Source organism: Cottoperca gobio, chromosome 12 (genome assembly GCF_900634415.1).
Source record: "Cottoperca gobio chromosome 12, fCotGob3.1, whole genome shotgun sequence".
In the NCBI taxonomy this organism is placed as follows: domain Eukaryota; kingdom Metazoa; phylum Chordata; class Actinopteri; order Perciformes; family Bovichtidae; genus Cottoperca; species Cottoperca gobio.
In genome coordinates, this window is record NC_041366.1 from 13,117,565 (window position 1) to 13,144,365 (window position 26,801).

A 26,801-nucleotide genomic window follows, 5' to 3' on the forward strand; every position below is an offset into this window, starting at 1 on the left:
TAAGCTTCATGAAGCATTGAAGCTGTCAAGCAAGTTGGTTCACAAAAGGGTTAGATTCTTGAGGCTTCATGTGCGCCATCTGTTTGTGAAAGAGTGTAAAACAGGCAGATATGATCCCTCAACAATGTGATCTTTGATATACTAAAGGTTGTGCCAGTAAAGGCTTAGGAATAACTGTTAATCAATTTCTATGTGATCCATTTATCTCAATATAGTGTCTATTTTCTATTAAATATATTAGGACTGTATAATATAACTGCATTATAAACTCTAATTGTTTAGTGAGTAATGCAGCCAATATGTGTAAATTAATTATTTGGGCAATAAATGTATCATAATTTAATAATAGCAGGAGGCACTAATAGTGTTCTAAAACTGGAAAGTGGCAGTGGGTTAACCGGATCTGAACCACTATATGAACCAGGAACTTGGTGTTGACGGGCAGTGAAGCTTTGGATGGCCAACAAATAAATGACATCATAATAACCCTACAAAATTCCATGTAAAAATATATAATTTTGGGTTACAAGCCAAACACTGTCCTATAGCATTAGTTTAATATATTCAATGTTTTATATTTATGTGTTTCACAAAAACAGAGTTGACCAATATAGTTGGGTACTACAGGGTGCTTGTTGCGCCTTTATCTTTTACTATGGCAATGGCAAACCAGGTGGTTGGGTGTCGGGGCAATAGGGTGGACTGCACCTTTGCTTTTGGGCTATGAAAGCATATGTATGAAAGGGTTACTAAACAAACTCAATGACCATCTAAATAAAAGGCTAAAATAAAGAGTATAAATATTGTTAAGTGAAAGGCTCGAAGGCTCTGCAAAGCTGACAATGTAGATTGCTGTCATAGATCTAGTAAGGGGGTGTGACACATATCTAAATGACAGCGAGCAGGTCGGAGCACACTTTGAAAAAGGTGGGGTTGCCACTTTGTTTGTTTCCCCATTTACAGAGTCAGGGCTCTGTACGAGAACTAGATTTCTTTTCAGTATACACATAAAACGTACAGCTAGCGCACTGTGAAGAGATATTTGCTGAATTGGACAAAAAGTGTATTGGATTAGAATCGCTGCCTGCACCTGTAAATTACTATGTATCGCTGAATGAGATGGTGATTGAGCTTTTGGCTAACTGATGGAAGCCCTTTCAATTGCAGTATTACAAATTGGTTGTCTGTTGCGACCTTCACAGGAAAGGCGACACTGTTTGGATCTCTGGGAAGTTTAGATCCAAAAAACACACCTGAAATTACCGCTTATCGCCATAGGTGCCACCAAAGAGAACAAAACAGAGATCTTCCAAATGATAACTTTAAGATGTTTTCAGGGGCTTTAAAAAATAATAACACAATCATGAGTCATGTCCCAGATAATATTATGATTCAGAACAGACAAAAGCACAACACCCAGAAAGTCAGAGCAGTTAAAATTCTTTTTATCTTTAAGCCAGAAACAGGCAAAGGTCAAAACCAGGGGATTAATCGGCAAAAGGCAAATTTAGCCAGGCAGGGGGCAGGCGATGAATCACCATTCTGGGAAACAGGCAGTGTTTGAGGAAGGCAGGTTCAGACAGGTAGAAAATGCAAGGCTGGAAAGCTAGAGAATTATAGTGGAAATTAACTGGTATATATACTACTGGGCTGATTAGGGGAAATAGGAGGCAGGTGAGTAAGTGGGTGGTGAAGGTCAGGGCGAAGGTTAGGGGGTGGAAACGGCCAGAAAGGCGTTACTGAAGGGAGTTGTCTGAAGCAGAGTATTTAAAAAATAAAACAGGAAACTATGAAGAAATGACAAGAAACATAACCTTAGAACAGAGCTGGACATGACAATTATATTTATTTAGACTTATATATTTTGAAAATCTACTGCTTTTAGGCTAATAATTAATTGAAGAAGTAAAGAACGTAACGGTAGTATGGAGAAGGAACAGCATTTAGATCGTCATGTTTTTGCTGACCTTGGTTTTAATTTCTCACCTTGCAGCTGTGATGTTTAAGTGTACTACAGGACAGCATGACATCCCACTTCTGAACAAACCCAAACACATTCATTTGTGGTGTTGCCAGAGGTAAAACAGCCTACAGGTTACTTTTTAACGATATACAACAACTTCAAACGTGTTGGAGAAGAGACATCAATAATAAAACATTGAGAAAATAAAATACTTTGAATGTGTCTGTGCATGAAATGTGTTGGAAACACTCACACTTTGCCCTTGCACACCAGCCATCTCATTCAACGCTCTCGCGCATAAGCAACAACCCAGCCTGTGACGTAATTTCGGGGGAGGGGCTTGCGGTTTTTATGTTTTATTTGCACAATACCTCACTTCCTCAGCAGCTGCCATTGCTGTAGCGAATGATGAAGGAGGGGAGGGAGATAGACAGTGGTGAAGAACGAGAGAAAAAGGGGGGAGGGAGTGAGTGACAGAGAAGCGGAGCGACAGAAAGAAGAAAAGGGTAGCTGCCTCTGGAGGAAATTATTGTGAGGGGGCCTCATAGCGGGTGGAAGCAAGCTAGGAGGCAGGCACATTAGCAGCGGTTCTATGGCTCAGTCGGCTGTTAACGGTGTGGACCAGGATCTGGCCAGCAAGAGGCTGCACTCAAGGTAGGACCCTGGGGGGGGGGGGGGTACACCGGCAAACAGGGGGGGAGTTCAGGCTTGTCTGTCCTTGAATGGCTGTCACGAGAAAGAGAAAAGAGGGAGCGGCTGAAGGGACAGAAAGCAGGGGAGAATAATAGAGGCTGCCAGCGCAGGGCTTTTTGCTTAAGGAGGAGTCAGGCAGGCGGAACTTGACCGGCCAGCTTTCACTGATTTTAAAGCTCAAGACCCAGCCACAGTTGCAGCCAGAGCCCGGTTCCAAGCCTCATTCCTGGCTCGGGTCATTGAGCTGCTGTGGCTGGAATGTACAGACTAAGAGGAGCCTCATAAACTGTGGACGTTGAAGGAATATAGCAAAGAGTGTGTTTGTCCAGGTTGGACACATTGACAGTTCACATGGGTTTGATTTAAACGTGCCATGTGGGTGCACAATCACACTATATGATATGTACAAAGTCAGGAGATCACATGGATGAACATGCACATAGGTATTGTGTGGGAAGATACATTTGTGTAGCACAACTTGTCAAAATGTCCGTTTCATCCCCATATTTGATGTACATTTCATCATAACCATGGTCACTATCATTAGCAAATGTTCTCTTTCGTCTTTTCTTGCCTCACTACTATCTGTATGTTTGCGCTATTAACTGTCCCAATTGAGAAATATCAATAGTTTGCGAATAAACTATCAGAAAAAAGTGAAAAAACCCATTATGACTGTTGTATCAGATATTACAAAGTAAAGCGTCAAATACTCACTTTTGAGAAGCTCATTTTTTAATGAACTGAATTAATAATCGACACTTAAAGAATTAGCTGATTAATAGTTAATTGACTAACCTGATTGTTTCAGCTCTCCTTATTAATGTATTTTGACAGTTGTGAGTTGGTTTGTCTTTGTGTCAAGTCATATCCACTGATCAGATTTGAGTAAAACTTGTCAGAACGACTGCGCCTCTGTTTCATATTTTGACATTTTAAAAATGATTATTGACCATAACACTGATTACAGTCACGTAGAATACGTCATCTATACCACCCATGGATAATGCAAAAACTCAGGGAAAGCCTTTATGTGAAAACTGCATATTAAAATGTTCCAAAGGCATTGTTGGAGGGGAGTACTGCAAGCCAAATCAAGATAAAATAGTATGTGACCAAATGTGTAATAAACTTTGAGCTAGCACATTTTCTAACCTGAAATTCTATCCCTTACTAAACTAACCAACATTTAACAGAACAGACTTTCACTCGGTGTTTTTGTTTGTGACATTACACCCCCCTTTATTTGAAGCCCAGACAGTGTCACTGACACAGAGCGAACTGCTGGGTATGTTAATAACTGTTGAGAGTTTTAAAGTGACATTCATGAACCCTGCAAGGTTGTCCATGTCCCAGACAAACACACAAACACACACACACACACACACACACACACACACACACACACACACACACACACACACACACACACACACACACACACACACACACACACACACACGATAAGAACGCAGAGTCACAGTGCTGGTTATGATTATATGGCAAGGTCTACCCTCAGTCATTGCTTTCTCTCTATTTTACAAACAGATGCAGTCAATACATGACCTTTCTACAATAAGGGTTGTGTGCGTGCGTGCGTGCGTGTGTCTGTGTCCTTTGGTTCCAGACATTAATTATGTTTATTAGATATTGTCATAAAACAGTGTCAGGCTATGGATATAAGCAACTCTGAAAGAAGTATTCCAAAATAACCTATGTTACAGTATGTTAAATGGTATTCTGTTAAATTGGATGCTAATCTGTGGACTGAAACCTTAGTTAGACTTACTTCTTTATATCAACTTTGAGAAGAGCACAGAATTGGCTACATAACATAATAAATATCAAACAAAACAAGGTGTCCTTAAATGTCTCATTATGAAAGGATAAATGCCTGGCTGACACTGACAATGTGCATGTCATTAGATCCATGCCATGTTCTTCACACAGACCAAGGGTCATGAGAATTTCTGCCCATGTTGTAAAATCACAATTATTCTTCCCTAAATATCATGTTATGTTATGTTCTCTAGGACAATATTATATGATACTGCCTCGTTAATATTGCTACAGACAAAACATGTTCAAGAGAAGAAAATAAACTAAAAAGTAGTTTCACAAGACAAAAAGAAGAAGGAAAGAGTCTGCTCTAACTGAAGGATAAATGCGCTACAAGAGGAGAAAACATTCCTAGAGAGTTTCACTTTGGTTTCCCTGACAACTAACCGTGGCACTGTGTAATTATGGCCGGATTACTACTCTGAGCACAGAGTTTCTTAGCTAAGCCAAGAATAATGGGGCAAGTAGTGTAGATCCCTGAATATGGAATAAGATTCCATGAATAAAGGAGAAGCTGGAAGAAAAAAACATAAAAGAAAATGTTGCTTAGTTTTATGAAGAAATACATTTCAATAAAATTACATGGTCAGAATTTAATTGGATCACATTTTATATTCAGGTTGTGACTGCATATCGGAACTTTGTACCATACAACATTGTACTATTTATTATAGCCTAATTTAAAATATATTTTATTGGGATTTGTATTTTCATTCATATAAAATATAATGGAAGAGGTGGTGTACAGTATGTTGCAGGTTGCAGCATTTATTTACAACTATTTAGGTTGTAAAAGTTGTATCGAGGGTTCCTATTTTTGTTTTGATGATTAATTGGCTGGGCTGTATCCATAAAAATAAAAAAAGCCCATCATAACGTCCTAAAGCCTAAGATTTAATTTCTTGTTTTGTTTGACTAACAGTCCAAAACCCACATTTATTAAGTTTGCAATGTAGGGCTGCAACTAACAGTAATCACCATGACCGATTATTCTCCCAATTATGGATTAATAATGGTGTTCTCCCTTAATTGATGAATGGTTTTGTATACAACATTATAATAATTTACCACAGCCCAGGGTGATATATTTTGATAGCCAAAACCAAGAGACATTCAGTTTACTATACAACAAAGAAAACGGTGCTGTTTTCCACTCAAAGAACAAAACTTTGACATGTTATTGTTCAATTTACACACACACCTCGCTTTTATCTCCTTTACTTTACCCCCTGAAACCTGTCCAATATGTTACATGTACTCTGTGCTACCATGGTGACAGTTGGGAAACTGTCTCTTAGACCACAGGCAGGCTATTATGGGATGAGTGTCTCCCAAACAGACCAATTAGAGTGGTAATCAGAGGAGAGGGAGTAGCAGACTGTACCACACAGATCCATTCTCACTCCAACCACAAAGATGGCAAGAATGAAAGTCACTGTGAAAATCCTCATGAAGAATAATCCTTCTCTTTGTCTTATTGTCTCTGTTGCTTTACATGCCCATAAATATCTTTCTCTCACTCTCTTTTTCTTTAATCGTTCTTTCTGTCTGACAGTTAGCCCTGTAGCTAGCTCTCACGCAGTGCTTTTAGTTTACTGACTTTGATCAAGATGAGTGATGAGATATCGCCCTCTAACTTTACAACTTCACAGCTTAAGTTATTTCACCATGTCGCCAGGCGTTCTTAAGGCTACACCCTTTTCCCACAATCTGTTTTACAATTCGGTCGTGGTTTGCAGAGGCCCCTTGCACCATCTGCAGCTCGACTCTGTATCCTTATGTCTTCCTCCTCATCTTTCCTCTGTTACAGCACCTCTGTAATTACCTGCTTCAACTTTACTCCTTATCACTGTCATGCACCCATGAAGACACTGCACTGATGTCTTTTCAAAGCCTCATCATCCATCTTTTGATTGGATATATGCTAGTTTTCTATCATACCTCCGTGAAAGCTTGTTGTTCAGCCTGTTGCATTGTATGCTGCCTGTACTCCTTCCATCAGGCGCTGCACAAGACATAGTCCTTGCCAATCATGAAAATTCTCTTAATGCCATTCTTTTAAATCCACCTGTTTTTGTCAGACAAAGCTGATTGTTTAAGAAACAAAGGAGATAAAAAGTAAAGGATCTTCTCCTCGGCTTCTAATGCTATCTGTGAGCTTCCTGAGGACATGCTGAAACCTTGCGTGCAGCATCAGACAAAAAATGTAAGCTTGTCCAGTGCCATATCCCCGGGGAAAACTGAAGGGAGAGAGGGTTTAGCTGTTTGGTTAACTGCATTTGCTGTCTTCTACATCACGGCTGCGATTGCTCAATTATAAACATATTCCCTCGATGATCTCTTATAACCTCATTGACCCTGTACCTTTCATCTCTCTGGCTACTGCTATTAGTGCCTGCTCCACTTTCTTATTTGCACTGAAGAGTAGCCATGGTGCCATCTACAACTCTGTAGGCCCTCCTTTGATGACTTGTGCAGACCTGGTTATTTGATTGATCAACATCTATGGGCTTTTTCCTCACTGAAGGATCTTAGAGCTGGAGGGTTCCCCCCACTGTTGTAATTTTAAGTCTGTCATATTTAATGCCAAAGATATGACCGTGGACATATTAAAGGACTGTTATCTTCAGTGGTAACCAGTTCTAACCCCTTTCCAGAGTGATGACTTTTCATCTGTTGTTGCCTGCCCACCTAAAAGATGTTTAGAGTACTTTCGCCCTAGGGCTGGGACATGTTGCTCCAACAGCAATATAAATTTGTTATGAGCAAGGACAGTTTGGCCACTTCAGATCAGCCTTTTAATGAGGGGACTGAATGGTTTTGATGGCCAAAATATGTATTCTTGTTTTTTTTTAAACTGCTACAAAACGGCTACAAAACGTTTCAAAATGCAGTTTCCCTTTTATAGTAGTAGTATATTTCTGACTTCATACATTTTTAATATTTGTTAACATTAACCTTGCTGTCTAAACCAGACTGATAATATAGTACCATTAAATACTGAAAGTGTTATAGGTTTCGGGAATATAACTATATACTGTGAGATGATATCTAGCATTAGAGATTTTGCCATGCCGTTTGTCATGAAATCCGTGTTTTTAATATCTCTAGCTGTAGAAGGCCATTGTAAGTTATGTTGCAATTCAATGGTCAGGACAGCTTTATGGCAATATTCAATTGATTTTTCATCAATGTATTAAAGTGCTGCTACTAAATTCCCAGGATTAGCCAATAACTGAATTTCTTTTCTGGTTCTGTCATTCATCAGCTGTTTCAACTGATTATTCAGAAAATGTTATACATAACATATATTACTGATATCACAATATTTTCTTTTTTACATATCATCTACTACTAAAGAGTGATAAAAGTAACAAGGGGGAAAAAAAGAACAAAATCTTAATTAAGCGTCTTTGAGTTGCAAGAAAAGCACTATATAAGTCTAATGTATTATTATTATTATTATTATTATTATTATTATTATTATTAAAATACCATCTGGTAGACACTGCCATGGTGAGTTAAAACCAAGGTCAAACGATTGTTTTCCATCAGATCATAGAGGATATGCCGCAGTATCAGCATCTGTTTTTGGAAAGGTCAGCACATAAGCCTTTTTCACAAAGGACATTTTAATGTGTCACAGTAACAAAAGCACAGGTGTAAATAATATAATGAATGATGGCTGAATTCCATGTAGCTGCTTTGGTCTCAGCGTCCTGGCCATCGTTCATTTTATTTGTAACACCTGTGCTTTTCCTACTCTGACAAGTCAAAAATGTCTGCTGTGAGAAAAGCCAAGAGTGGTCAAAGTGGTATTGAGACACAGTGTAACTGACACAAGGATATGTCTAGAAATAAAAATAAAAAGCAGGCAAAGAGGAATACAATAATCAATTTATTCCGATAGTGGGGTAATCTCATTGAATTAAACATGGAAAGGGAAATTGAGTATTTTGAATCCTCATTTAATGGTCACACACATGTACACAGCACACACAGTGACATTTAGACTCTGCATTTAACTCATCCTAGTATTAAAATGTGTCGTTGTCAGTATGTCTACATTTTCATGTTTGATAATGGTATGTTAGTTCAATAGACCCTTTTCATGTCATAGCAGGAAACACACAGGTGTTGTCAATAAAGTAATGAGTTTATCTTGGTTGGTGAGCTAATAATGTTTCTACCAGTGTCAGCAGATAGTTGGATTAGTGTGGGCCAATCAGTGCACTGTGTCATCTCTACCAAGGAGGTGCAGGTCACTGGATTAGCAATTGTCTCGCTCTCCTTCCTTCCTCTCTGTCTCTCATTGGAGCAGTAGTCAAGCTTAAAGGTATTGCACTCGCTTTGTCGTCCCTGACTAACCCTGCTCTCACCAAATTGTGCCCAACATAACACACTTCCTCTTTCATAGTGTGGCTTGCAATGACGAGGCAGAACAATGGATCTCGCTGTCACAGCTGAGGACAGGTTGAAGAGGATGAAAAGAGAGGACTAATTTCTGTTGGGATAGTAAGAACTGAATGACATGACCGCAGCGGACAACTGAACTTCTTGATTTTAAATTCAGTGCGATTTGTAAAACATGCCCTCTTAAGACTTAAATCAACATGTTTTTGCTAATGCATACAATTGTAACTGGAACTTTCGTGGAATTTTCTACAATTCCCTCCTAACTGGCTTGGCTATGGGAGTAGAGGGTTCATCGTTGAGTTTTTGGAACGTTCTCGAAGACTTAAAAAGCAGATGTGCTTCTTGGCTGGTCTGGGACTGTACGTAGACATTCCAGTTGGATTGTGTCCAGGTTTTCTGCGACTCTGTTGACATTTTGGATTGTTATGGAGTAATTCAGTGGACAATATGGACTTTGATTCAGAGAAAATTAGCTGGACATGTCATCTCAATTGGCTATATCAGCCGATATCAGTCTCAGCACTGCATTATCAGTAATAAGTGTACAGCTTTAATGAACTGCAATCGCTATGTAAAGAGTTGCTAATTTCTCACATTTTTAGACATAGCTAGTCTTTTTAACCCTTGCCCTCATGGAATCTGAGCCTTGTCCTCTGACTGGAGCTGAGAGAGCTATGTGTAGACTGGTCCACTCAGGACCCCGACCTCAAGCAATGCTAAGGCCGTTACACTTGGAGCTACAGGTGTATGTGGACAAAACACGAATCAAGCAAAAACACAGGTACAGTTCGAATATTGAAAAGAACTAGTTCTTTAGTGATTTTGTTGCTTGGCAAGGGTTTGCAAACCAAATGACCTTGGTGAGCCCACTGATTCTAGATCAGGAAAAGTTGAAAAAAATTGGACCCGAAGGATAATTTTGGTAATGTAAATAACCTGTTACATTAAATCCTCTTGGCATTGAAGAATGCCTGCCAATGCAATTTATATTCATGTTTTCGGCAAACTGTAAGACATTTTTACCTGACTACAAAACAGGTAAAAAATACAATAGGACTAATTCTGAGTAAATTGAGCTTAAATACATTTAAGATAACCGACATTACAAGGAATAAAAATTGTAGTTTGAGTGCAAGTGAAAAGATGTAAAGTTTGGGAGTTGCAACGTGGACATATGAAGAAAAAGGGTGCAGATAGATCAAATTAATAGATATGAAAACATAAGTTTGAGCCCTGATGGAGAATAAAGAACAGAGAGATATTCTTTATAGGAGAGGAGGAATGTAAAGAAGGGGAGGCCGTGAAGTGTTTCTTCAATGCACTCAATGAAACAAATGAAAAGGATGCTTTGAGTTTGTTACTAACGCTGCAGGTGAAACTACATAAGGTGCACATCTCTTTGCTATACTCTTGAATGCCCTTTGTAAAACAGATTAGATTCAAGGATAATCCTTGCTTAACTCTACATACTGTATCTGGAATTTAGAGCTGCAACCAAATTGGCTGGTCTTTAGTTTATCCTGGATTATACAATATATCTGGGGTGTATACTTTCTGGATACAACTCGCTGACTATGCTTCATTGTGCATGTTGAGACTTGAGTGCTGTGTGTGCACAATTTTACCCTATGGTAGTACACTCGCGTGCCTTATGACCACACTCGCACCCACTTCTGGCTTGAATGCATCAATATTCCTCTCACATAACACCTGGTTTCTGAATTATTTTGAACAAACAACTCAAAACTAGTGTGTGTATGCGTTCTGTGCACAGCATTTTATTCCCCCAACATGCTTACTTATCAGATTATTAAAATAGGTTGCATCAAATACCCTAGACTTTGATTGAAATGTCCCCTCGACAATAAGGAAGTTGTCAAAAGACACAAAACAAACTATTTTACATTCCCTGGATCAGCGTCATTGATCCAGCAGTTGCCATGGTAACTAAGGCATTGTAGCGATGATAGGAAGTCTCCTATTGCGCTTTTGATAGTTATTTCTGGAACATGTTGCTTCTATTATATTTCAGCTTGGCAAGGTGGGGGGGGGGGAAGAGATACACTTGGATTGTCACTTAATTATTGATTTGTTGATTTCTTTTTTTCATGTTCACACGGACTATGAACAATATCAATTAATGGTATATATATATATATATATATATATATATATATATATATATATATATATATATATATATATATATATATATATATATATATATATATATATGTATATGTGTATATATATATGTGTGTATATATATAAATATATAAATCTCAGCTTGATATAAGCATAGTAAGGCAAAACGACTACATTTTTATAAATCAGACCGCACACCAGCTGATATGAGCAGTAATGAGCAAAAAGTGCAACACCTTTTCAAGGTGCTCATCCCTAAGCCTTAGACTCAGTTGCTAAGGCAACAGTCCATATGGATACGGACCTTGTCGTCATGGTGATTCTTGCTATTTGTTCTTCACCCTTGAGAACATATTCCACTGTAACAAGTGTCCATGTTACTATACATATTATCTCTGATAGTGCTAATATTCTTTCTCCGTCTTCCCCTGTATGTATGTGTCATCCTGCGGCTGCACCATTTAGGATGGAGGCCTCTTGCTTGGAGTTGGCCTTGGAAGGAGAGCGGCTGTGCAAGGCCGGGGACTTTAAAGGCGGAACAGCGTTTTTTGAGGCAGCCGTGCAGGTCGGCACCGAAGACCTGAAGACCCTCAGTGCCATCTACAGCCAGCTGGGAAATGCCTACTTCTACCTCAAAGAGTATGGCAAAGCCCTGGAATATCACAAACATGACCTTACTTTGGCCAGGTGAACATTGCACCTTTTTTTTTTTTTTAATAGCTGCTACCTACTGCATAAAAAAGTTGGTCAAGTTCCAAATACTTGTTTTGTGCTAGTCAAAGTTTTGTGACAATAGGTGCTGGAACAAGTGAGTTATACCATGTTCTAACCACTGTGTTAATTTGAATGGGAGAAAAGGTATTCTCCTCCAGTCAGAAACTAAGTAGTGGTCATCTATCTTTCTGTACACAATCAACAGTAATCATCTGTATTTAGTTTTTACAAATCTCTCTCCCCAGACTTGGAGAACAGATTGTAGATCTTTATACCAGCATTTAAAATGGGATGAAACTCATAAAATAGTGTATAGATGCACTGAATACATTTGTTTTTGTTTGTTTGCTTTGGTCTTAAAGCACTTACAATAGGTACTTAAATAGAGTACAGTCTTATACTTATAGATCGTTGAAGTGAAGGTGCTTTTTTAATCGGGTCAAAAAAGCAGAATTTATTTAGTTAATCATGAACTGTCATAGCTGGGGAAAGAAACCTTGCATTGTTTAAAATGGTTTTGATACTTTAAAGACTAGCAGATGAAACAATGTAATTTATAACAAATAAAAACAGAAATTCTACTGTGGCTTTCTCTGAAGCCTGAATGCAATTAAATAAAAAATACAGCCTTTTAATTGTGATCTGATAATGGTTATATGGTCATGCAGAGCATCATGGGTTTTTATTATGTTGACATTGAGTTAGACAATGAAAATTCCTCAAAAAGTGAGGGGACTTTCATATAGTAACAGTCGACAACTACTAGCTGGATATTTGGCTTGTATGAGTAATCTGCTCCCCTGCAGTGAGTGCAGCTGGTCCTTCAGCAGGGAACTTATCAAAATCCCCGGGGAGCTTTACCTTGTTACATTAGTTTCACAATGGCCCCTGGGACCTGGTACTAGGAAGTTAGCAACCAATTAAAAAAGTGCACTAAACAGAATCTCCCAATTAAATCTTCTTACAGTACCTTAATGGATATTGTTTAACTTAATTACATGTAGATTAAGGAAATTTAGAATAACTGTGCTCTTTGCTCCCACCACTGAACATCAAATATGTGTTTCTTTGCTTTTACAGAACAATAGGAGACAAAATTGGAGAAGGAAAAGCCAGTGGAAACCTTGGTAACACGTTAAAAGTGTTAGGGCGCTTTGATGAGGCTGTCGTGTGCTGTCAGAGACACCTGGATATTTCTCAAGAGCAGGGAGACAAGGTAACATGCATGTTTATTTTATTTTAAAGCATCTTCTTAAAAAAAGCTTATTATACATTAAGTTTTCTGCCTGTATTGTTTATTTGCGTTTAATATTTGAGACATTTTACATGTTATACTTCATTTGCTGTAATGTAAGAAATGTTTGAGCACAATGTTGTGGACATGTCCAGATGCTCACATACAGTAAACACAATCTTCTGAATAAAATCAAATCTTTGTAATTGAAATACTATAATATCTTAATGTCTGCAGAGAGATCTTTCTACATCCCCCTCTTTACTCTTTTCTTTAATCTTTCTGTATCTTTATTATCTGATTGCAGGTTGGAGAGGCCAGAGCACTGTATAACATAGGGAACGTGTTTCACGCGAAGGGCAAACAGCAGTTATGGGGCTGTAGCCAGGAACCAGGGGACCTGCCTCCTGATGTCAGAGACACACTGCAAAGGGCTACCGGCTTTTATGAGTATGTATTGTTGAGGAATGAACTCGTACATCATATGGATATTTACAATAGAAAATCTAAATCACAGCGATAGCCTAGATCAGTGAGTTTGACTACATTTTGTGGGGTCAAAATGCACAAAAAGAAATCTCGTTGAAATTGGCACTGACTTTGATCCCTACTTTGATTCAACCTCTGGCAATTATAACCCCTTTGGTTATTCTTGAATACTTCTGTTCCCTGCGCGGCACATCTTGATTTGATAGGAGTGCATCTGTGGGGGAAAAAAAAACCAACTTATAAACTGCACACAGATTTTCACTCTTGGCTTCGCTGCATCTTTAGTTTCATACGTTCACAATTCTTGTCAAGAAGCACTCCAGACTGAATTTGGCTGCGTGAACTTTGAACATTGTAGAGTTTCCGCTCACGGCAAGTTTATCTAGATATACTACATTTCTTTCTAAATCCAGTTGAATTGGTCTCAGGTCGACTCAATGACTTTTAAAGGAAATTGAATGCAGTTAGTGTCTCTGCAAAGAAGTGAAAACTTAACTGAATAAATGATTTATCAGGAAAAAAGAAAAAGTGGAGGTGTTAAATACTCTGAAGGTTCACTAAAAAAAGCCTCACTGGTGGGAATATGTGTAGCTTCATAAATGTGAGGAAGGTTTGTTGAAAAATAGCATGCACATTTGGCATTGCATGGATGAATGAAACAAAATTAACCCATAATCATCATCATCGCAGGGCAATTATCTAGGCCTAATAATAAAGCCTTTTTTATAATGGAGCAGTTAACATCAAATTGAGATTGTCAAAGGGTAAAGAGAGGACTAATGCATAAACACAATATACTTAACATGAAGGCTAAGTTAGTCATTTTTATTATCATAATAATAATATATTTTTTGTTTCATAACTAATCATACCATATTTTTTTCCCAACAACAATTTCCTTTAACATAATTTACATGCTGCTATTATCGGTGTGTACTTCTCTCTGTAGGATGAACTTGTGTTTGGTCAAAGAACTTGGAGACCGAGCTGCTCAGGGGAGGGCCTATGGGAATCTGGGCAACACCCACTATCTGCTGGGAAACTTTGTCGAAGCCATCAAGTTCCACCGTCAGGTGAGAAATTCAAGATGTTTACCAGCATCATAATAATAATAGGGCACGGATAAGAGTTATCAGCCTTGTTATTGTGCCAGAACTGTGACCTTGCAGCGTCAGGGCTACAGCCTTACTTTGCTCTTTAACACAAGGTCATTCACCTTGCAGCTATTTAGTTGACTCACTATGATATTGCCCTGGCTTCCACTTGATGGGGGTGGAAATACAAAAATAATGTGAATTTAAACGCCAACATAAACACATATTCCTGTTTTAGGTAGAGCATGTTTGTTTTGCTTGTTAAAACAATTAACATGCGCAATAAAAAGTGGTTTCGGGGGTGATTTGGTGTTTTGGGTCTGCGTGGCTATGACCTCCTAGCCAGGGATCTTTGGATGTCCTCCCTGAAGCAACAGTGCCACACGATGCATTTGGAGACCGTGGTCGTCATGAGCTGCCTAGAAGCCAACGAGTGGTTACCACACAAATTAAATTACTGTGTTGTGATCAAACCGGTTTGCATGATTTGCAGCCAGACTACACTGCTGTTCATTTCAGTGAAGAAGCAAGCTATATGCATTTGCTTCTTGTTGAGAAAAGATCTTTTGCACAGACTGACTAACATTTGAAATGCTAAATACAAGACTTGCTAATGCACAGCCGGTTTGAGAGTGAAGGAGGGAATTACTCTTGCCATTGTATTGTACACGTTACAGTCTGATTTAATACAAACGGCAGAGAAGATGGAGTTGGCTTCTGCGAGTGCAAGGACAGGGATAGAGGGTAAAGACATTAAGGGATTTAATCAAAATCTGTGTTATTTTCTTTTGGAATGCTAGCGAGAGATGGCTAGTCATGACAGGTCCTAGCTTCTTTGAGAGTAAATATCACCTTGGTGAGTTTTTCAGTGGATCCCGATCCTCCTCCCCCTGGACTAACACACAAGTGTGCAGAGATTGATGACCTTTCATTGGAAAATAAAATGGAGGAAATTGGTTTCTTGGTGAATCACTTGAAAGCATGGATTCAAGCTATCTTCCCCCACGTTTTCTGTCACTCTCTATTGTAAACCACTTGTTTTCTTATAGGAAAAGCCGGTCTCTCCCCGCTTCCCTATTACAGATCTATCAGTGTGCCATGAAGGGTTGAGCACGCTCCCTTTTAAAGGGAATCAGAGGAGCTGATTTGAAGCCTCACTGCTGCAGCAGCACATCTCTAACTTGTGTAATTGCATTTGCTTGTACATTGAAGTAGAGAAAAAAAAAATAGGGCAAAGTAAGGTGAAATGACGAGAAGTTAATATTTTATGCTATTTAGCTGCTAAAATGAAGAGGCAGGTTGAAAATATTGTGCTAAGTTGGTTTGACTGGACCTTTCTGCTCTGTCATTCACAGCGATTATCCATAGCCAAAGAATTTGGGGACAAAGCGGCAGAACGGCGAGCCTACAGTAACCTTGGCAATGCCCTCATATTCCTGGGCCAGTTCAACACAGCCACTGAATACTACAGGTGAGGAAAGAGGGGAGTCTGACACCTAGTGGAAGGGAAAGTGAAATGAACCCATTTTTGCAAAAGGTCAAAATGTGACTGGAGAACGAATTGAATACGGGAAAGAAAACAATTGTGATGCATGACACGCACTCTCTTTTCTTCTCTCTCTCAGCTCTGAAACTCTCTTACTCTTCTCACTCAACACTTTATCTTCTACATCTTAGACATGTTCCTTCGCTCACTTTATCCCTCTGTTTTCTTTTTCTACAGGAAAACTTTGCAGCTGTCCAGGCAGCTGAGGGACCAGGTGATGGAGGCTCAGGCCTGTTACAGCCTTGGGAACACCTACACTCTTTTGCAGCAGTATGAGAGGGCCATAGACTACCACCTGAAACACCTGTACATAGCCCAGGAGCTTACTGATAGGTACAATGAGCAATATCTAATGCATACATGCAGACAAGCGTGAGCAAAGGAGTTGTTTTTAACGTTTCTCTGTATGTTCACGTCTTATTAGAGTTGGGGAGGGCCGTGCCTGCTGGAGTCTGGGAAATGCATACGTGTCTTTAGGGAACCACAAACAAGCTCTCCACTACGCCCGGAAGCACCTGGACATCTCAAATGAAGTGAGACATTTTAAATACATTACAAACACAGTCACTAGAAAAACCCTAACCCTAACCCTAACCTAATTTGGCCCATGTGGATTTATTTGTCTTTGTCCCTTCCTCTTCATTTCTTCCTCAGATTGGAGACAGAAACGGGGAACTGACAGCCAGAATGAATGTGGAGCAGCTCATGGAGTCTCTGGGGGTCAATGAGAGCGACCTTTCACCCTCCAGTTCAGAGTTTGAGATTCAAGGTGACCCTTGAAGTTAATATACTTTTTATATGAGATATAATGTGTTAATTGGTGCCCTATTCAGAGGTGCTGGTAGGCAGAATTTGTGATCTTAAAACAGAGCCATGCTCTGCTGTTTTCCCCCGGTTCCAGTCTTAATGCTAAGCTAACGAGCTGCTCCTCATCTCTCGGCCAGAAATGGAAAACCTTAATATAATTTTGTCCATATTTATATCAGTCTGAATGTAACAGAGTTGTGGTCTTTAGTGTTACTGAAGGACCTTTATTGCATATTGTGAAGAGTTTGTCGGGTATATTATTTCTTATTCAAAAACATTGTGATCATTAGCTTTCACCTGGGAAACATGCATGCTATACCATTGTACAAGTACAATGTCTTTATGAAGTAATACTTTAGTTTGCACATAACACTTTGAGCTGGAGTCAAAAATCTGCTGATTTTAGGTTGACTGTAGATTTAATTCTGTAACGATTAATTAATTAACTATCCATCTTCTCCACCAATGTTGTTCGTGCGCTTATTTAACCTGATTTTTTTTCAACCTTGTGTAAGCGAGCTAAGAGAGAGGGTGCGGCAGATGGAAAAAAGCTCACTTCTGTGTGTGTGCGCTTGTATTTGTGTGGGTGTGTGTTTTTGAATGTGAATGTAAAACCTGTTTGTTTGCGCTCTGCAAACTGTGGTTAGGGGAAGCTGTCGTGGAGCTGTACTTGCTCTCCCATCTCACTGAAATAGGATAGGAAAATAATGGCCATTGAGCTCTAAGAATATTTTTATGTCAGTAAATGTGCATTTCTACCTTAAAACTACAGATTAGATGTTAAAATCTATTTTTTTTAATGGTTTTTAGATTCTGCTCTTTTAAGTTCAATGTTTCCATAATAAACAACGTGTGGGGGCTTGAGTAAGCTGACTGGAATACTTTATGTGTACACGAGGTGGCCATTTAAATGTAAAACCAACTTAGCGTGAGACAGACATAACAGACCAATGTTGTCTATGTTATGTCTGAACCAAGGCTACATGTTAAAGAAAGCAAAGGGTGTGTACATTTCTGGGGTAGGATGAAAATTCTCGACTTAACCCCCAGTCTTAGGACGATGGTTTCTTATTTCTAAAGCTCAATCTGTTGTCAACATTATCCACAAATAATAGGGTTGATTGTGATTATTATAGATTCCCAGCAACTCTAATGATTGGGAGCATTTGAAACGTATAAAATGAAGCGATCTTTATCTTTACAGTCAGCCTGGCTTTTGTGTGATGTTTGCTTTCATGAGTGAACCCTCCTCCGGGAAGAAACTCGCACCCATGTCCTACATTTGCCTGTCTGGTGCGGAGCTCAACAAATCGTTTGGTTGTCTGCCTAAAACCTCATATCCACACAAAACCTCATGGGACCGAAAGCTGTCTCAAGTAAAGACAAAGAGTGCCTTGCATGCTTGATTTAATTTAAGACTAAACCTGTTGAGAGATTCAACAGCTGTGAGATAAGTTGTTTTAATGCAATGTAATAAGCTAAGTTCATTTTCTTATGTGCTTTTTTTTTTCTTCTTCTGTAGGAGCAAGACCCAAATTCACCAAAAGAAACAGCATGGACAGTGTAGAACTGTGGAAGTACTCTTCAGATAAGGTGATTTATCTCTCACGTCACTTCAGAGAGAGAGAGAGAGAGAGAAGTGGCTGTAAATGTGGCCCACACACCTCTCCCCAAAGAGTTATCCATCCCGCTCTAACAATATGTTCTTCTACTGCAGAATGGTGACAACCAAGACATAGAAAGTATACCCAGGAGATCCAAGAGTCAGCTGTCACAGCCAGGCAAAGGAAAAGGCTACTCTGACAGCCAGTCGTCAGACGAAAGGCTGTGGTTGGACTCTCCTGTAGACACTGATGACATCACAGTGCAAGTCCCGCCTCCAGTGCCAGTGAGTAGCTGTACTTTTATTTTCTTATTGGCTTCTTACCCTGACAAAACTATGTTCCTTATGTGGTATACACGTACCTCCGGAAAGAGCAAGGCTAGCTGTTTCCCCCTGTTTACAGTCTTTATGCTAAGCTAAGCTAGCATCTAGCTACTATACAGATATACGAGTGGTACCAATCATCTCTTCTAACTCTTGGCAGGAAAGCAAAATGTTGAACTATTCCTGTAAAGATTTTTATTACATCTATTTTTGGCATCAGGCTTATCTGGCAGGGGTCTGCACTTCAGACCCCTGAAGTGTGACATACTTTTTCTGAAAAGGTTTTCCCATATTGTTTAATAATTTGAAACTGATGTATGATTGTGATAATAAAATGTAAGTTTCGCACTTTCCGACACCAAGCGTTACTGCACTCGTATGAGTGCAGTTTCCAGAAGTATCCAAATTCAAACACTCCTCAGTTTTGAGAAGGAAAACGCAATAAAAATCTATTTAAAAAGACGGCTGAAGCTCTATATTTTATTTCATGCCTCAGAGTATTAAGCAGCGCACCAAAATGTGTAATGGCAGGTCCAGTTCACATTTGCCATAAATCTAAGATATGCCAGCCTTGTAATTCACTCACAAAATCACTAAGAGCCCACCTGAGAAAATATGGAATTAATCTTTCTCCTAGAAAGCATCACAGGGATTTGAAATGCTGACTGCGGATTTCACTTAACTGCCTTTCCTTTCTTGTCTGTTCATCCCGTCAAAAATATCTTCAGGGCTTCTGCTTTAAAGAGATTAAATTAGGAACATTTGCCTTAATTTCCCATGATACAGTATAGAAGTCAGATACAGTGTAAAAGGTGTCTTCAGTGCTCCACTTGCTGTGAACTAGATTCGTAATGAATATACCGTTTCACAGCTGTTGTATCCTTAACGTTCTGTGCCCCCCCCCACAGCACCTAATCATGCCTTGCTTCTGTGACAATGCTAATTGTTGTAATCAGCAGGCTGACATGCTAGATAAGAATGGAAATTACTGGGCTGCAAGATGATAGTTCATCACAGGGGGCTAGAAAGCTAAATGTTGGTAATCCTAATGACATTGAAGCGTACCCTTATTTTTTATCTGTCAATCTTTTGAAGCCAGCTGTGCGTCTGTGAACTTCATCCACTCTTTCCTAAAGCTTGAACTTGTGATTTCTTTAGGCGGTATCAGTTATGGGAAGTTGGAAACTAAATTGTACATTTTGTACATTGACATACAGTATAACATCTCAACTGGAGGTCCACCGACTCATTTGTTTCATAGTTTTCCGAACCTAGCACATGGTCTTCATCAGCAAATGGAGTTAGCTCTGTTGTAATTGAACTGTCGACTTGTTCTGGAGCTTTAGTCCATAGCATATGGTCTTCATCAGCAGAATATACAGTATATACATTTGTACAACTTTAAGTTAATTCATGATAATAGATTAGCAATGAATCCTTGGCTAAGCCACATTCCCCCTAGGTACTGTTGCCTGTCAAGCTTCCCGTTGTAGCACAATGCATATGCAGTTCACACTGCTGACAAATATACTACTAATAATTATTAGTAATTTTCAAAGTTATTGATTGTTAATTTCAGATGGAAAAAGACAAGCTGATTTTCTAGCCTGTGAAGGTTGATGCTTTTGGCTAACATGAGAACTATTGCTAGCAGAGTTGATCAGCTGTAGCTACCTAGCGGATTAAGATAACATTAGTTTTACAAGTTGGTTGAAACTCCATCTCCGGCTGCAAGTGTCAGGCGAAAGGTCAGCATTTCCTCACCAGTTGATGATCCAATACATGGAAATAAAGAAACAGCATTGTTCTTCTATTACAGAGTAGAGCAAGTTTTAGAATTTTAAGTACGATAAGGAAAAAGCTACAGCTGCTGTTCGGGGGAGGGAGTGAACGGGAACATGAGGATTGTGTTTTAATTTCTTGTTCCTTTTTATTCTAGTATCCATAATTAATTAGGATATGAGCATATGAGGTTAGAGTCATTTATTGTCCTCCATTCACACGCACACTCCCGCACTCTTTCTCACGCAACATTATTTCTCTCAGTAATCACCAGTGGATGCAGTGTTTGTTTCCGGATCTCTCTCTCTCTCTCTCTCTCTCTCTCTCTCTCTCTCTCTCTCTCTCTCTTCTTCTCTTCTCTTCTTTCTTTCTTTCTTTCTTTCTTTCTTTCTTTCTTTCTTTCTTTCTTTCTCTCTCTGCCCCTTTGGCCTACTTGATTAATTGGACAATACAGAAAGGGAAGTGAGGAGATCCACACAGAGACCATGGGGCCAAGGACAGAAACTGCTTATAAGTCAGAGATGATTAGTGTGCAAAGAGCAAGTAAATAACAATCCTATGGAAGATCTATTTTTATGTGCGTGTCACAAAATATCCTTGGTTATGAATGGTATTATATAGAAGGATTGAGTTTTTGTCATTGGAAGGTAGTTGATCTCTGCTGGCTGCCACTGTTGGCATGCAATTTACTCATGACTGCACCTCTTCACCCATCGTTCCACCCCCTTACTCCCATCCTCTACCAACTCTCCCCCCTCTTCTGCTGATAATGTGACCTTGATCACAGAGCTGCTACCCTCCCCACAGCGTCAAACCCCCCTGCTTCTCATAATGAGTTGTTTTCCCACAGTGGGGTGAACAGGACACAAATGGCCTGCAGGAGAGCGACAGAGAGTGAGAGAGTGAGACAGAAAGAAAAAGAGAGATAGACAGAGAGTGGTGGCAGAGTTTCATAGAGGGAGTGAGTCGAGTACAGCAGGGGAGCGAAAAGAGAGAAAGTGAAGTAGTGAGTGAAAGTATGGGGGAAGGAAATGCGAGGCAGGCATGTGGACAGAGGGAAAGAGGGCACACAGAGGAATGAGAGAGAAAGAGAGGGATAGACAGAAGAAGTGCTGCTGGTAAGATTTTAGATTTTTATCTTTTACAGCTTGAACAACAACATGGTGCAAAGGTTACCATAGGTTATTACTTTGCTTTCCTGTTTAGATGTTTTGGACACGTGACTGTATGTATTTATGAGTTTTTACCCCACGTATAGATGTTTTACTCTCAGGGATAAATAGCAAAAGTTCTCTTTTGTCTGAAGCACAGTTTGAGTGCTGAGTGTAAATCTTCACTTCTAGCTTTAAGGCAAAGTGACTTCATCCACAAGTTGGTGTTAAAGGTGATTTTATATTATTCTGCCTATGTGGTACATTGGAATACTTGTGAATATTATTAAGTATAGTCAAAAAGCTTTAATAATGGGAACACTATCTGGCTGTTTTCAACCTGTGATGTTTGCTTTTGCTTCGTCCCCCATTAACCTGATTTTGGACATTTGTTTGTAACTTGACCTGTTAAATATGACACATCATCACAAAGCAACATGCCATTGTATGTATGATATTTCATAGTTTATCTTTCAATAATTACTATTTATCGTATTTATATTGTATATAGTATACATTGATTATTAATTAGTCATATTAGCATAGGTAGCTTTATTTTAATTGGGTGAAAAGTAATTGGTGGATATGGTAATTGTTCATTTAAAGGTTTTAACTCTTTGCTTTGACATGCGTGGTGTCAAAACTCTTGATTTCCCCAGATTTAACGCCTTAATGTGATCATAAACCTGTTCCAACAAGCTGTTTGCTGGGTGAAAGTCAGAACATGGGTCTCTTTACTCTGCAGGGTTATCCAGATTTCTTAGTAAACCCCTTCTAGGAACGTTTCTAAGTAGAGACCTTGAAATTGGGAGGATAAGATGGAGGAATTCAGCCTAGTCTGTACTTTTTTTAGTTTATTATTTAGTTAAAAAATACACACGAAAGTTGTTTTTTGAATTTATATTATCATTTTCATTGTATCTGCAGTTCTAGGATCTTTTTCTCAGTCGGCAGCTTACTTTTCATTTTGGCTGAATATTATTTTGTATTACATTGCTGCCGTCCAGTAGACTAGTTCTCTTTCATCATAACATCGCAGTCGTGACTGGCAGAGTATTTCAGGAGAGCCGGTCAAATATAATAAATTCAGCTTTGCGGGCTCAGTGTATTTGTTGCTGAACACATTTTTCATGCATACGTTATCCTCTTCAGTTGCAAAGCTTAAACACATTAACTAGACTGTGGCACTGGGCGAGGGAGCATCATTCAGAATGATGTGTGAGAGCTCCTCGCTGAAGCAAACACTGGAAGCAGCACCGTCAAAGGCTGACTAGCCGGGAAGATACGACGCATATTCCGTCATTTAGCGATTTGAATTATTGATCAGCTGATCATTGATTAGAGCGATATGCTCTTTTCTAGCACTACCAGCTGAATCTGAAACTGCACACTGCACATGTGTGAAAGTTTAAACCGAATATATACCAAAAATATAACAAAAAGTACAAATACTACAAAATATCAATACATACAGCATATTACTGTGCTATTGCATCACCGTGCAGTTGTAACTGACTTGCTCTGTGGCAGCTACAGCTGTATCTTTCCTTCTGCTCTCACAGGCCACCTCTGTGGGCCACTTTGCTTCAATGCAATGTTTATTTTTACATGACATTTTATGATATTGTAACACCTTCAGTATCTAGGCCAAGGTAGTCTCGCTAGGAAAGCCACCCCAGGTGAGTTAATCAGATTGTATTTCTACCTCATCACGTAACTCACAAGAGTTGAATTATCCGACGATGTTTCTCTGAATGTAGGAATGTTTCAACATAACCGGGCGCTCCACTAAAAGCAACACTCTCTTTCTCAGAAGCTGGGCCGTGACCCCTCCGATGAAGACTGCTTCTTTGACCTCCTTAGCAAGTTCCAGAGCAGCCGCATGGATGACCAGCGCTGCCATCTCGATGAGCCTGAGAACGGAGACAACGGAGAAGGCACCGCGAACGAGATGAAGGGTTTGTTGAGAACGCTGTTTGCACACCGGCTGAGCGTGGCTATTTTAAGGACGCAGGAACTTCTTCTTAATAACGGGACTCTTCTCTCTTCTCCTAGATCCTTCAATTACCACGTCCCCCCAGACTGAGGAGCTGTTTGATTTGATTGCTAGCTCTCAGAGCCGCCGTCTCGATGACCAGCGGGTTAATGTCGGTAACCTTCCGGGCCTGAGGATTACCCACAACAATCTGGGACACCTGGTGGGTGAGGGAGAGCATCAAGAACCCAGCGACGACTTCTTCAACATGCTTATCAAGTGCCAGGTAAGGCTTCAATTCACATTATGACAAGAACTCGAGGGTTGAATCCACTTAAAGTCTTAATTATAAACCTCATACACGGTGGATGTTGTTGTATAGCTAGAAGCTGCCCAAATAAATCTGTTTACTCTAAAAGTTTCATTTTGTCTGACCTGAAGTCTTCTAGGATTGATGATCAGCGGTGCGCCCCACCAGAAGCAGGCCCCCACGCCCCCACAGTGCCTGACGAAGACTTCTTCAGTCTAATCCAGAGGGTGCAGGCCAAGCGCATGGACGAGCAGCGCGTCCATCTGCCTTCAGACGACCAGGACGACGACCCTCAGTCCCCTGATCCAGAGCCTCCTGGTGGTTTTTCCAGCTAGGACTTGGTGACTAATGCTGCATAACTTCCTGTCAGAGAAAATAAAAGCAGAAGAAATTAAAAAGGGATGAGCCAACATTTTAAAGACGGCACTGAAGGGTGAACTAACAAGATTTTTTTTTAATTTTTTTTAATTTTAAATAAGACAAATTCCATGTGCAATAGGTGGTGCCCTGTCAAATGTTGCTCAGTGTGTTACGTTCTAAATGTGTGTTTTTAATATAACGGGAAAACAAGCAGAATTTAAACTCTGTTGTGTGGGGGAAGAAGAAAATAAGTGGGGGGTAACATGAAACAAACATGAAATATGTACTCAATCTAATGCCTTAATCAGCATTTTTTGTTTTCAGACTCAAGATTGTATTCCCTGGTGTCAGATGTGTTCTGTAGAGGCACATGACGGGCATACAGAGTTAATGTGGAGACCTACAGCCTGAGCCGTGGGAATCACAGGGATTTAATGAAAGGAACGGAGTTGAAGACATGACTAGTTTTATAAATACATAAGTACACACCAGCTGTCTTTATCAAACAATTTACATTTTCAACAAAATGTATCAATTGAGTTGTACTCTGAATCTGACCAATGCTGCTTTCATCATTCCATCGTTGTGGTTCCCACGGCTCACGGAGAAGCGGTGTTATTTGTGCAGTAACAGTATTAGGGATCATCATCATCCAGTGTCAAACAAACTTCGGTCAGTTAAAACTTCCCACTAATCATGCTTCTTTTTTTCAGATTTAGACAAAGTAATATGATTGGTTTAAATTGACAGACTGAGTGAAATCTGATTTTCCACATAAGTGTTATTTATGTGGATTTCTAAAAATGGCTCTCTTCACACAGTATGCAGTAACTACGGTTACTGAGCAAACGATACGAAGCTTCTTTTCTAGATTTGAGATTAGAGTTGTGTGATAATTCATTCTCCAATGTGTCTGCTTAGCTTTGTAATGTTCTCAACATCTGATGACAGACAACTGCTTACTGCCATTATTATTATTATTATTATTATTATTATTATTATTATTATTATTATTATTATTATTATTATTATTATTATTATTACTTAACATAGACATAGAAGCAGATGGATGTGTCATATATTTTGAGGAATCTTAATACCATGAACAATATTGAAGCACTAATTCTAGGTTGTGCTGCCTCCCTGTGGTCAAAACGTTGTATTACAACTGAAACACACTGTTGGGAATAAAAGGTATTCCATACGTTTTGTAGGACAACATAATAATAATAATAATAATAATGATGATGATGATGATGATGATGATGATGATGATGATGATGATAATGATAATGATGATGATAATAATAATAAGGCGACACAGTATGACGATTCTGAGAACTTTCCTCTGATTTTTAGCAACAACATTTTTGCCAACTTTTAACATAAATGTGTAGATTTTTTTGCAAATCATTTCGTAAAGGTTACAGTGTGTTATTTCAGTTAAGTGTATATTTCTATCCATGTGTTGCCATGAAAGTTCAAAAATCAGCAAGAGAGTTAGAAACTTCAGAAAGAAAAATGTCTTTGTTTGAAGCCTTTTGCTGAGCATCTGTATAATGGTACTGTACAAAGGATATTTGACCTAACCTATGGGCTAGCTTTTTATTCAAAAGTAGTGCATACCTCATTTTTGTACCTCAAAGCTCATGAACCTTAGAGATGTTTAATGCTGAACCAGGATGGATCATGTACCAAGTTCATAGTGCTTTGATTCATCTATCTTTGATAAACAACACATTGGGAGCTAAAGTTAATATTTTCTTTTTCAGATTTTTTTGTGAATTAACATTTTTAGAAAGTACACGGTACGCTTCTATTTGTCTTTGCCATAATTTGTACATATAAATATATTTTGTATTTATGTTCCATTTGATGACATGAATATGTTCCCTCATGCTTTTAATAAAATGTTTCAGATGTTTATTTGGCCTTTTTATTTTTATTTAGTGTTGGCAACATAATGAATAAGGTAGTGAAGCTGAGGGAAATGAAACGAGTAACACTGACCTCTATAGCACAGACGTGTCCTCGCATTCGGTTCATTGGAAAATGATTTCCTAAACTCTAATCTTTGGTGGAACAAAGCACAAAGGGCTGACCAAACATTTTTGGTTCACTGCCAGTTTGGTTGCGTCACCAAGATTCAGTAATACAAATCATTTATTAAAACTCAAACATTTATTCTGCCTTTTCATTGTTAAATTGTGATTTTACAGTTGTATTACTGTAATAAGGACAAACACTCCTACTATTATATTAGTATAAAATAATGCTGCACAAAATGCTCTAATAACTTACAGTTGTCAATTCTGTCACAGCCCTTCTCTCCCTCTCCCTGTAATTTCACCCATGC

The 26,801-nt window shown here is 39.1% G+C and overlaps 1 protein-coding gene across 2 annotated transcripts; it reads left to right on the forward strand.

The window, feature by feature from the left end:
• The first annotated feature begins 2,357 nt into the window (after positions 1–2,357).
• On the forward strand, positions 2,358–26,369 carry gpsm1b (G protein signaling modulator 1b). 2 transcript variants are annotated; one of them, XM_029444186.1, is made up of 14 exons: positions 2,358–2,617; positions 11,522–11,743; positions 12,851–12,986; positions 13,312–13,454; positions 14,443–14,566; positions 15,943–16,058; positions 16,311–16,466; positions 16,558–16,666; positions 16,788–16,902; positions 18,463–18,533; positions 18,658–18,828; positions 23,614–23,758; positions 23,856–24,061; positions 24,217–26,369. In XM_029444186.1, the coding sequence occupies exons 1-14, from the start codon at positions 2,556–2,558 to the stop codon at positions 24,418–24,420; spliced, it is 1,980 nt and encodes a 659-aa protein (XP_029300046.1). In that variant the 5' UTR covers positions 2,358–2,555; the 3' UTR covers positions 24,421–26,369. The 2 variants fall into 2 exon arrangements, with proteins under 2 accessions (XP_029300046.1, XP_029300047.1); XM_029444187.1 differs by having other exon boundaries at positions 23,617–23,758.
• Positions 26,370–26,801: the final 432 nt, after the last annotated feature.